At 35.2% G+C, this 14,159-nt stretch overlaps 1 protein-coding gene across 1 annotated transcript in view; it reads right to left on the bottom strand.

Moving 5' to 3' along the window:
* The window catches only part of LOC139863487 (uncharacterized), a 28,962-nt gene extending 15,985 nt beyond the window's left edge, over window positions 1–12,977 (bottom strand). Inside the window, exon 1 of the mRNA XM_071852116.1 lies at window positions 12,047–12,977. Coding sequence (XP_071708217.1) covers window positions 12,047–12,977 — 931 coding nt within the window. The remainder of the gene's footprint in view (window positions 1–12,046) is intronic.
* Window positions 12,978–14,159: the final 1,182 nt, after the last annotated feature.

Below are 14,159 nucleotides of genomic sequence, written 5' to 3' on the forward strand. Positions count from 1 at the left end.
TCTGACCGACTCTAGACAAGATTTCATCAATCATGTCTCCGGGTAGGTCTCTTAAAATATTAGGTTGTCTATCCATTTTGTGTTTTTATACTGTAAAATAGACAAGAGTTAGATTCATAAAAAAAATACTTATTAATACATGCAATTTTTACATATATCATAAAGCATAAGCACACTATATTACATATATTACACCACACGAATACAACTACCTTATTCCGACTCGCTTGTTTCTTCTTCTTCGGTTTTGATTCGTTTTGCCAAGTTTCTAGGGATATATGATGTTCCCCTAATACGAGCCGTCGTTTTCCACATTGGTTTAGAAAAACCTGGTGGTTTAGAGGTTCCCGGGTCATTGTTACAACTTAAGGACTTCGGGGGTTGACGATACATATAAAGTTCATCGGGGTTGGAATTAGATTTCTCTATTTTTATGCCCTTTCCCTTATTATTTTCTTTTACCTTTTTAAATTCAGTTGGGGTAATTTCTATAACATCATCGGAATTCTCGTCAGAATCCGATTCATCGGAGAATTGGTAATCCTCCCAATATTTTGCTTCCTTAGCGGAAACACCATTGACCATAATTAACCTTGGTCGGTTGGTTGAGGATTTTCTTTTACTTAACCGTTTTATTATTTCCCCCACCGGTTCTATTTCTTCATCCGGTTCCGATTCTTCTTCCGGTTCCGATTCTTCTTCCGGTTCCGACTCTTCTTCCGGTTCCTCTTCGGGAACTTGTGAATCAGTCCACGAATCATTCCAATTTACATTTGACTCTTCATTATTATTAGGTGAGTCAATGGGACTTGTTCTAGAGGTAGACATCTATCACATAATATCAAACGCGTTAAGAGATTAATATATCACATAATATTCACATGTTAAAAATATATAGTTTCCAACAAAATTTGTTAAGCAATCATTTTTCAAGTAAACACGGTCGAAGTCCAGACTCACTAATGCATCCTAACAAACTCGATAAGACACACTAATGCAAAATTCTGGTTCTCTAAGACTAACGCTCGGATACCAACTGAAATGTCCCGTTCTTATTGATTAAAAACGTTCCATATTAATTGATTTCGTTGCGAAGTTTTGACCTCTATATGAGACGTTTTTCAAAGACTGCATTCATTTTTAAAACAAACCATAACCTTTATTTCATAAATAAATGTTTAAAAAGCTTTACGTAGATTATCAAATAATGATAATCTAAAATATCCTGTTTACACACGACCATTACATAATGGTTTACAATACAAATATGTTACATCGAAATCAGTTTCTTGAATGCAGTTTTTACACAATATCATACAAACATGGACTCCAAATCTTGTCCTTATTTTAGTATGCAACAGCGGAAGCTCTTAATATTCACCTGAGAATAAACATGCTTTAAACGTCAATAAAAATGTTGGTGAGTTATAGGTTTAACCTATATATATCAAATCGTAACAATAGACCACAAGATTTCATATTTCAATACACATCCCATACATAGAGATAAAAATCATTCATATGGTGAACACCTGGTAACCGACATTAACAAGATGCATATATAAGAATATCCCCATCATTCCGGGACACCCTTCGGATATGATATAAATTTCGAAGTACTAAAGCATCCGGTACTTTGGATGGGGTTTGTTAGGCCCAATAGATCTATCTTTAGGATTCGCGTCAATTAGGGTGTCTGTTCCCTAATTCTTAGATTACCAGACTTAATAAAAAGGGGCATATTCGATTTCGATAATTCAACCATAGAATGTAGTTTCACGTACTTGTGTCTATTTTGTAAATCATTTATAAAACCTGCATGTATTCTCATCCCAAAAATATTAGATTTTAAAAGTGGGACTATAACTCACTTTCACAGATTTTTACTTCGTCGGGAAGTAAGACTTGGCCACTGGTTGATTCACGAACCTATAACAATATATACATATATATCAAAGTATGTTCAAAATATATTTACAACACTTTTAATATATTTTGATGTTTTAAGTTTATTAAGTCAGCTGTCCTCGTTAGTAACCTACAACTAGTTGTCCACAGTTAGATGTACAGAAATAAATCGATAAATATTATCTTGAATCAATTCACGACCCAGTGTATACGTATCTCAGTATTGATCACAACTCAAACTATATATATTTTTGAATCAACCTCAACCCTGTATAGCTAACTCCAACATTCACATATAGAGTGTCTATGGTTGTTCCGAAATATATATAGATGTGTCGACATGATAGGTTGAAACATTGTATACGTGTCTATGGTATCTCAAGATTACATAATATACAATACAAGTTGATTAAGTTATGGTTGGAATAGATTTGTTACCAATTTTCACGTAGCTAAAATGAGAAAAATTATACAATCTTGTTTTACCCATAACTTCTTCATTTTAAATCCGTTTTGAGTGAATCAAATTGCTATGGTTTCATATTGAACTCTATTTTATGAATCTAAACAGAAAAAGTATAGGTTTATAGTCGGAAAAATAAGTTACAAGTCGTTTTTGTAAAAGTAGTTATTTCAGTCGAAAGAACGACGTCTAGATGACCATTTTAGAAAACATACTTCCACTTTGAGTTTAACCATAATTTTTGGATATAGTTTCATGTTCATAATAAAAATAATTTTCTCAGAATAACAACTTTTAAATCAAAGTTTATCATAGTTTTTAATTAATTAACCCAAAACAGCCCGCGGTGTTACTACGACGGCGTAAATCCGGTTTTACGGTGTTTTTCGTGTTTCCAGGTTTTAAATCTTTAAGTTAGCATATCATATAGATATAGAACATGTGTTTAGTTGATTTTAAAAGTCAAGTTAGAAGGATTAACTTTTGTTTGCGAACAAGTTTAGAATTAACTAAACTATGTTCTAGTGATTACGAGTTTAAACCTTCGAATAAGATAGTTTTATATATATGAATCGAATGATGTTATGAACATAATTACTACCTCAAGTTTAGTAGGTAAACCTACTGGAAGTGACAAGAAATGATCTAGCTTCAAAGGATCTTGGATGGCTTGAAAGTTCTTGAAGTAGGATCATGACACAAAAACAAGTTCAAGTAAGATTTTTACTCGAATTAAGATAGTTTATAGTTATAGAAATTGAATCAAAGTTTGAATATGAATATTACCTTGAATAAGAAAGATAACCTACTGTATATAACAAAGGTTTCTTGATCTTAGATGATTACTTGGAATGGATTAGAAAGCTTGGAAGTAAATTAGTAAACTTGAAGGGATTTTTGAAGTGTTCTTGAAGTGTTCTTCCTATGATGATTATAGCTTGATTCTTGAAGTGATTTTTGATGAAGATGATGATTAACTACTGGAAAAATACGTTCATAATAGTGTGTGGCTGTTGAGAGAGAATTAGAAAGAGAATTGGAAGTGAAATGGAGTGAATGATGAGTGGTAATTGGTGAGTGGTGAGTGGGGTTAAAAGGAGTTCTAGTTAGTTGAATAGCTCATGGTAGAAGTTAAAATTGATTAGTCATACATGACATAATCAAGAGTGGAATCCCATGCTAGTTCCTATTGGTATATACCCATAGTAAGTACGTTTTGAAGCTGTGTATAATACGGGTAAGAATACGACTAGAATTCTTGATGAAAGAAAAGAATGGGAAAGTAACTGTAACCGTTTTTGTTAAGTATGAGTGTTTTTATATATGTCTTGAAGTCTTCCAAAAGTATTTTAATACATCTAAATACACTACATGTATATACATTTTAACTGAGTCGTTAAGTCATCGTTAGTCGTTACATGTAAGTGTTGTTTTGAAACCTTTAAGTTAACGATCTCAATTAATGTTGTTAACCCATTGTTTATTATATCTAATGAGATGTTAAATTATTATATTATCATGATATTATGATATATTAATATATCTTAATATGATATATATACATTTAAATGTCGTTACAACGATAATCGTTACATATATGTCTCGTTTCGAAATCCTTAAGTTAGTAGTCTTGTTTATATGTATATAACTCATTGTTAATATACTTATGGAGATAATTACTTATCATAATCTCATGTTAACCATATGTATATCCATATATATATCATCATGTCATTTTTACAAGTTTTAACGTTCGTGAATCGCCGATCAACTTGGGTGGTCAATTGTCTATATGAAACATATTTCAATTAATCAAGTCTTAACAAGTTTGATTGCTTAACATGTTGGAAACATTTAATCATGTAAATATCAATCTCAATTAATATATATAAACATGGAAAAGTTCGGGTCACTACACGAACCAGGAGAACACGAATGGACAAGGCCGCGGAAGAGTTTTCAATATTAATGCGGCAGAGGCACAAGAAGACCCGGAGCTTGTTACGGGTACGTTTCTTATTGACAATAAATCTGCTTACGTTTTATTTGATTCGGGTGCGGATAGAAGCTATATGAGTAGAGATTTTTGTGCCAAATTAAGTTGTCCATTGACGCCTTTGGATAGTAAATTTTTACTCGAATTAGCAAATGGTAAATTAATTTCAGCAGATAATATATGTCGGAATCAAGAAATTAAACTGGTTAGCGAAACATTTAAGATTGATTTGATACCAGTAGAGTTAGGGAGTTTTGATGTGATAATCAATATGGACTGGTTGAAAGAAGTGAAAGCAGAGATCGTTTGTTACAAAAATGCAATTCGCATTATACGAGAAAAAGGAAAACCCTTAATGGTGTACGGAGAAAAGGGCAACACGAAACTACATCTTATTAGTAATTTGAAGGCACAAAAACTAATAAGAAAAGGTTGCTATGCGGTTCTAGCACACGTCGAGAAAGTACAAACTGAAGAAAAGAGCATCAATGATGTTCCCATTGCAAAAGAATTTCCCGATGTATTTCCGAAAGAATTACCGGGATTACCCCCACATCGATCCGTTGAATTTCAAATAGATCTTGTACCAGGAGCTGCACCAATAGCTCGTGCTCCTTACAGACTCGCACCCAGCGAGATGAAAGAACTGCAAAGCCAATTACAAGAACTTTTAGAGCGTGGTTTCATTCGACCAAGCACATCACCGTGGGGAGCTCCTGTTTTGTTTGTCAAGAAGAAAGATGGTACATTCAGGTTGTGTATCGACTACTGAGAGTTGAACAAACTTACCATCAAGAACCGCTACCCACTACCGAGAATCGACGACTTATTTGATCAACTACAAGGCTCGTCTGTTTATTCAAAGATTGACTTACGTTCCGGGTATCATCAAATGCGGGTGAAAGAAGATGATATTCCAAAGACTGCTTTCAGAACACGTTACGGTCATTACAAGTTTATGGTCATGCCATTTGGTTTAACTAATGCACCAGCTGTGTTCATGGACCTTATGAACCGAGTGTGTGGACCATACCTTGACAAGTTTGTCATTGTTTTCATTGATGACATACTTATTTACTCAAAGAATGACCAAGAGCACGGTGAACATTTGAGAAAGGTGTTATAAGTATTGAGGAAGGAAGAATTGTACGCTAAGTTTTCAAAGTGTGCATTTTGGTTGGAAGAAGTTCAATTCCTCGGTCACATAGTGAACAAAGAAGGTATTAAGGTGGATCCGGCAAAGATAGAAACTGTTGAAAAGTGGGAAACCCCGAAAACTCCGAAACACATACGCCAGTTTTTAGGACTAGCTGGTTACTACAGAAGGTTCATCCAAGACTTTTCCAGAATAGCAAAACCCTTGACTGCATTAACGCATAAAGGGAAGAAATTTGAATGGAATGATGAACAAGAGAAAGCGTTTCAGTTATTGAAGAAAAAGCTAACTACGGCACCTATATTGTCATTGCCTGAAGGGAATGATGATTTTGTGATTTATTGTGACGCATCAAAGCAAGGTCTCGGTTGTGTATTAATGCAACGAATGAATGTGATTGCTTATGCGTCTAGACAATTGAAGATTCACGAACAAAATTATACGACGCATGATTTGGAATTAGGCGCGGTTGTTTTTGCATTAAAGACTTGGAGGCACTACTTATATAGGGTCAAAAGTATTATATATACCGACCACAAAAGTCTTCAACACATATTTAATTAGAAACAACTGAATATGAGGCAGCGTAGGTGGATTGAATTGTTGAATGATTACGACTTTGAGATTCATTACCACCCGGGAAAGGCAAATGTGGTAGCCGATGCCTTGAGCAGGAAGGACAGAGAACCCATTCGAGTAAAATCTATGAATATAATGATTCATAATAACCTTACTACTCAAATAAAGGAGGCGCAACAAGGAGTTTTAAAAGAGGGAAATTTAAAGGATGAAATACCCAAGGGATCGGAGAAGCATCTTAATATTCGGGAAGACGGAACCCGGTATAGGGCTGAAAGGATTTGGGTACCAAAATTTGGAGATATGAGAGAAATGGTACTTAGAGAAGCTCATAAAACCAGATACTCAATACATCCTGGAACGGGGAAGATGTACAAGGATCTCAAGAAACATTTTTGGTGGCCGGGTATGAAAGCCGATGTTGCTAAATATGTAGGAGAATGTTTGACGTGTTCTAAGGTCAAAGCTGAGCATCAGAAACCATCAGGTCTACTTCAACAACCCGAAATCCCGGAATGGAAATGGGAAAACATTACCATGGATTTCATCACTAAATTGCCAAGGACTGCAAGTGGTTTTGATACTATTTGGGTAATAGTTGATCGTCTCACCAAATCAGCACACTTCCTGCCAATAAGAGAAGATGACAAGATGGAGAAGTTAGCACGACTGTATTTGAAGGAAGTCGTCTCCAGACATGGAATACCAATCTCTATTATCTCTGATAGGGATGGTAGATTTATTTCAAGATTCTGGCAGACATTACAGCAAGCATTAGGAACTCGTCTAGACATGAGTACTGCCTATCATCCACAAACTGATTGGCAGAGCGAAAGGATGATACAAACGCTTGAAGACATGCTACGAGCATGTGTTATTGATTTCAGAAACAGTTGGGATCGACATCTACCGTTAGTAGAATTTTCCTACAACAACAGCTACCATTCAAGCATTGAGATGGCGCCGTTTGAAGCACTTTATGGTAGAAAGTGCAGGTCTCCGATTTGTTGGAGTGAAGTGGGGGATAGACAAATTACGGGTCCGGAGATTATACAAGAAACTACCGAGAAGATCATCCAAATTCAACAACGGTTGAAAACCGCCCAAAGTCGACAAAAGAGCTACGCTGACATTAAAAGAAAAGATATAGAATTTGAAATTGGAGAGATGGTCATGCTTAAAGTTGCACCTTGGAAAGGCGTTGTTCGATTTGGTAAACGAGGGAAATTAAATCCAAGGTATATTGGACCATTCAAGATTATTGATCGTGTCGGACCAGTAGCTTACCGACTTGAGTTACCTCAACAACTCGCGGTTGTACATAACACTTTCCACGTCTCGAATTTGAAGAAATGTTTTGCTAAAGAAGATCTCACTATTCCGTTAGATGAAATCCAAATCAACGAAAAACTTCAATTCATCGAAGAACCCGTCGAAATAATGGATCGTGAGGTTAAAAGACTTAAGTAAAACAAGATACCAATTGTTAAGGTTTGATGGAATGCTCGTAGAGGACCCGAGTTCACCTGGGAGCGTGAAGATCAGATGAAGAAGAAATACCCGCATCTATTTCCAGAAGATTCGTCAACACCTTCAACAGCTTAAAATTTCGGGACGAAATTTATTTAACGGGTAGGTACTGTAGTGACCCGAACTTTTCCATGTTTATATATATTAATTGAGATTGATATTTACATGATTAAATGTCTCCAACATGTTAAGCAATCAAACTTGTTAAGACTTGATTAATTGAAATATGTTTCATATAGACAATTGACCACCCAAGTTGACCGGCGATTCACGAACGTTAAAACTTGTAAAAACGACATGACGATATATATATGGATATACATATGGTTAACATGAGATTATGATAAGTAAGTATCTCCATAAGTATATTAACAATGAGTTATATACATATAAACAAGACTACTAACTTAAGGATTTCGAAACGAGACATATATGTAACGATTATCGTTGTAACGACATTTAAATGTATATATATCATATTAAGATATATTAATATATCATAATATCATTATAATATAATAATTTAACATCTCATTAGATATAATAAACAATGGGTTAACAACATTAATTGAGATCGTTAACTTAAAGGTTTCAAAACAACACTTACATGTAACGACTAACGATGACTTAACGACTCAATTAAAATGTATATACATGTAGTGTATTTAGATGTATTAAAATACTTTTGGAAGACTTCAAGACATATATCAAAACACTCATACTTAACGAAAATGGTTACAGTTACTTTCCCATTCTTTTCTTTCATCAAGAATTCTAGTCGTATTCTTACCCGTATTATACACAGCTTCAAAACGTACTTACTATGGGTATATACCAATAGGAACTAGCATGGGATTCCACTCTTGATTATGTCATGTATGACTAATCAATTTTAACTTCTACCATGAGCTAGTCAACTAACTAGAACTCCTTTTAACCCCACTCACCACTCACCAATTACCACTCATCATTCACTCCATTTCACTTCCAATTCTATTTCTAATTCTCTCTCAACACACACACACACACACTATTATGAACGTATTTTTCCAGTAGTTAATCATCATCTTCATCAAAAATCACTTCAAGAATCAAGCTATAATCATCATAGGAAGAACACTTCAAGAACACTTCAAAAATCCCTTCAAGTTTACTAATTTACTTCCAAGCTTTCTAATCCATTCCAAGTAATCATCTAAGATCAAGAAACCTTTGTTATATATAGTAGGTTATCTTTCTTATTCAAGGTAATATTCATATTCAAACTTTGATTCAATTTCTATAACTATAAACTATCTTAATTCGAGTAAAAATCTTACTTGAACTTGTTTTTGTGTCATGATCCTACTTCAAGAACTTTCAAGCCATCCAAGATCCTTTGAAGCTAGATCATTTCTTGTCACTTCCAGTAGGTTTACCTACTAAACTTGAGGTAGTAATGATATTCATAACATCATTCGATTCATATATATAAAACTATCTTATTCGAAGGTTTAAACTGGTAATCACTAGAACATAGTTTAGTTAATTCTAAACTTGTTCGCAAACAAAAGTTAATCCTTCTAACTTGACTTTTAAAATTAACTAAACACATGTTCTATATCTATATGATATGCTAACTTAATGATTTAAAATCTGGAAACACGAAAAACACCGTAAAACCGGATTTACGCCGTCGTAGTAACACCGCGGGCTGTTTTGGGTTAGTTAATTAAAAACTATGATAAACTTTGATTTAAAAGTTGTTATTCTGAGAAAATGATTTTTATTATGAACATGAAACTATATCCAAAAATTATGGGTAAACTCAAAGTGGAAGTATGTTTTCTAAAATGGTCATCTAGACGTCGTTCTTTCGACTGAAATGACTACCTTTACAAAAACGACTTGTAACTTATTTTTCCGACTATAAACCTATACTTTTTCTGTTTAGATTCATAAAATAGAGTTCAATATGAAACCATAGCAATTTGATTCACTCAAAACGGATTTAAAATGAAGAAGTTATGGGTAAAACAAGATTGGATAATTTTTCTCATTTTAGCTACGTGAAAATTGGTAACAAATCTATTCCAACCATAACTTAATCAACTTGTATTGTATATTATGTAATCTTGAGATACCATAGACACGTATACAATGTTTCGACCTATCATGTCGACACATCTATATATATTTCGGAACAACCATAGACACTCTATATGTGAATGTTGGAGTTAGCTATACAGGGTTGAGGTTGATTCCAAAATATATATAGTTTGAGTTGTGATCAATACTGAGATACGTATACACTGGGTCGTGGATTGATTCAAGATAATATTTATCGATTTATTTCTGTACATCTAACTGTGGACAACTAGTTGTAGGTTACTAACGAGGACAGCTGACTTAATAAACTTAAAACATCAAAATATATTAAAAGTGTTGTAAATATATTTTGAACATACTTTGATATATATGTATATATTGTTATAGGTTCGTGAATCAACCAGTGGCCAAGTCTTACTTCCCAACGAAGTAAAAATCTGTGAAAGTGAGTTATAGTCCCACTTTTAAAATCTAATATTTTTGGGATGAGAATACATGCAAGTTTTATAAATGATTTACAAAATAGACACAAGTACGTGAAACTACATTCTATGGTTGAATTATCGAGATCGAATATGCCCCTTTTTATTAAGTCTGGTAATCTAAGAATTAGGGAACAGACACCCTAATTGACGCGAATCCTAAAGATAGATCTATTGGGCCTAACAAACCCCATCCAAAGTATCGGATGCTTTAGTACTTCGAAATTTATATCATATCCGAAGGGTGTCCCGGAATGATGGGGATATTCTTATATATGCATCTTGTTAATGTCGGTTACCAGGTGTTCACCATATGAATGATTTTTATCTCTATGTATGGTATGTATATTGAAATATGAAATCTTGTGGTCTATTGTTACAATTTGATATATATAGGTTAAACCTATAACTCACCAACATTTTTGTTGACGTTTAAAGCATGTTTATTCTCAGGTGAATACTAAGAGCTTCCGCTGTTGCATACTAAAATAAGGACAAGATTTGGAGTCCATGTTTGTATGATACTGTGTAAAAACTGCATTCAAGAAACTGATTTCGATGTAACATATTTGTATTGTAAACCATTATGTAATGGTCGTGTGTAAACAGGATATTTTAGATTATCATTATTTGATAATCTACGTAAAGCTTTTTAAACCTTTATTTATGAAATAAAGGTTATGGTTTGTTTTAAAAATGAATGCAGTCTTTGAAAAACGTCTCATATAGAGGTCAAAACCTCGCAACGAAATCAATTAATATGGAACGTTTTTAATCAATAAGAACGGGACATTTCACAAACCATCGAAGCCGTTCTTCTCTAAGCTTGTCGATGATGCTTCTAACTTTCAGGTTCTCCCTAAAAACACTATTAGGAATCATATCTAACATGGTTTTACCACATGTCCACCTAAGCATCCTCATCTCTGCCACCTCCATCCTCCTCTCTTGTGCTTTCGTCATAGGCCAACACTCTGATCCGTATAACATGGCAGGTCTAATTGCCACCTTGAAGAATTTCCCTTTCAGCTTAAGGGGGATCTTCTTATCGCATAAGACTCCAGTCGCTGCTCTCCACTTCACCCACCCTACCTTAATTCGGTGCGACACGTCTTCATCTATCCTCCCCGATTTGTGGAGCACCGAGCCCAGGTATCTAAACGAAATTTGTGGATGCAAGATCTGGTCTCCAATACAGATGTTCACTCCATCACTTTGTTCATCAACATTCCTATCAAAATCGCAACTAAGATATTCTGTCTTTTGTCTACTAATGTATAGACCATTACTTTCTAAGGCCACCCTCCATTGCTCCAGTCTTCTATTAAGCTCCTCCTTAGAGTCCGAAACGAGCACAATATCATCGGCAAAAATCAGGCACCAAGGGATGCACTCTTGTATCCCTCGAGAAAGTTCATCAACGATCAAAGCGAAAAGGAAAGGGCTAAGGGCCGATCCCTGGTGCAGGCCTACTTCTATTGGGAAAACTTCAGTATTTCCCACCGGTGTTCGAACACAAGACTTCGCCCCTTCGTACATATCCGTAATAACATTAATATACCTACTCGAGATACTTCTACCCTTAAGGGTCTTCCAAATCAAGTTTCGTGGCACGCAATCGTAGGCCTTTTCTAAGTCTAAGAAGACCATCTCTAGGTTCTTTTGCTTTTCTCTATACTTCTCCATAAGGTTCCTAATAATATGGATTGCCTCTATCGAAGAGCACTTTGGCATAAAACCAAATTGGTTCTCCGAAACATTAGTTTCGCGTCGAAGTCTAGTCTCAATCACTTTCTCCCAAAGCTTCATAGTATGACTAAGTAATTTTATGCCTCTATAGTTACCGCAACATTGAGCATCCCCCTTGTTCTTATAGATGGGAATAGTCTCACTCAGTCTCCATTCCATAGGCATTTTAGAGCTTCGAAACGTCTTGTTAAAAAGGCAAGTCAGCCACCTAACACCAGTGTCGCCCAGGCACCGCCACGCCTCAATAGGGATCTGATCCGGTCCCACTGATTTATTTCTCCCCATCTTTCGTAGTGCCAATCTTACTTCCTCTTCGCTAATCCTCTCACAATCTATGTTGTTATGGGATTGTTCTATATCAGCGTCTTGTAAGTCCTCGTGGCGCTCTGGTCTTCCCCCTACAAAGAGAGATGAGAAATACTCTTCCCATCTTTTCCTAATTTCGTCTTCCTTAACTAAAGTTTGACCATCTTCATTTTTGATAAACTTGATGTTATCAAGATCCATACGTCTTCGCTCCCTAGCTTTGGCTATCTTGTAAATATCATTAGCTCCCTCTTTGGAGTCAAGTTTCTTATACCGATCTTCATATGCATTTTCTTTTGCTAGGGCTACAACCTTCTTAGCTTCTCTTTTGGCTTCTTTATATCTCTCTACAGCCCTAATTCTATCCGTCGGAGTCCCCTCCCCACCAGTGATGAGCTCTCTAAACCTTAATTGCTTAAGCGCAACTTTGCTTTGAATCTCGTCACTGAACCACCATGATTCTCTAACAGCCCTATGGTCTCTAGATGTACCTAGAGCCACACCTAGGGTTTCCTTGGCTACCTCTCTAATGGAGGACGCCAGACAATTCCACATCTGATCCGTGTCATCATTGGATACCATTTCTAATTCAGCATCCACTCTACCTACAACCGAGGTTTTAAAGGTCTCTGCCTTCTCTCCGTTCAACTTCTTCCACAAGATCTTAGGTTGGACTTGTCTCACTCTCTTGGTGGTCCGTCTCTGGAGAACCAAATCCATGACCAACAAGTAAAACGTTTTCAACGAAAATCGTGAATGAAAAACGTAAATATAAAATGTAAGCGAAAAACGTAAAACACAAATCGTAAACGTAAAATGTAAAACTTAAACGTAAAATGTAGCAAAAAATGCTAAACGCAAACGAAAAATAAAAAGACAAAACATAAATCTATTTCGACGTGTGACCCAACATGTCCAATCCGTTTGCATGTATTGTCATTTTGTTCGATTCATAGAGGTTCTGTTTTAAATATTAATCTCTAACATCAAAAAGTGAAAGTTTACCTTCGTAACAAAACGTATTTTTAAATACTTATTGAATAAAAATGCATTGCTATATTAAATTATTATAAATAATGATAGTAAATATATGTATTTATATCATGGTATATGTAAACAAGTAAAAATAATATTATTAGCTGTAACGACCCAACCCAATATATAATCGAACACGTGTAATAAATTTTTTTTTTATTTCAGAAGAGTGCGCCACGCGCATCACCTCAGGGTGCGCGGCGGGCACAGGCCCAAATTCAGTTCTGTCCGGTTTTGTCAATTTTCAATTGAAGATCTCCCACTTCCCGACATATTTAGACGAAACACTTTTCACAACATGTTATAATGGTTAAAACTCACATGATTCAATAATAAAATCAGTTTTACAAAACGGGGACCACATCGGCCGTTTTACGAGTTTCATACAAAAATTCGAGTTTCGACCACACTAGTTTAAATTCCAAACGACACTATGAGCATGGTGTTTGGGGTTAAACTACCCAAATCTCGGTCAAACTCCAAAAGCTATCACATCCCAAAAGCGTCCCCTAAACAACAAGCGGGATCTCTAATCCAATCGAAGTCCCTTACCCCTGTCAACGCCGGCTCCTATAAAAAGATAAACAACGAGAGGGTAAGCAAAGCTTAGTGAATGCAATAATTATACCCATATATATATAATATACCTACTTGCAATCACTTACATATATACCGCATACACGCTAGCAATACAATTAGCATACCATCTCAAGTACAAAGCTAATAATCTCCAACAAATCGCTACTAGCGAAATCAATAACATATAATCGACATAATATAATATGCTACAAAACAAATACATAACCATGGTTAACCATTCTCGCATCATGGTGCTACCGGCTCTTTGGTTCACACCATACGCATTTG

Source organism: Rutidosis leptorrhynchoides, chromosome 8 (genome assembly GCF_046630445.1).
Source record: "Rutidosis leptorrhynchoides isolate AG116_Rl617_1_P2 chromosome 8, CSIRO_AGI_Rlap_v1, whole genome shotgun sequence".
Taxonomy (NCBI): domain Eukaryota; kingdom Viridiplantae; phylum Streptophyta; class Magnoliopsida; order Asterales; family Asteraceae; genus Rutidosis; species Rutidosis leptorrhynchoides.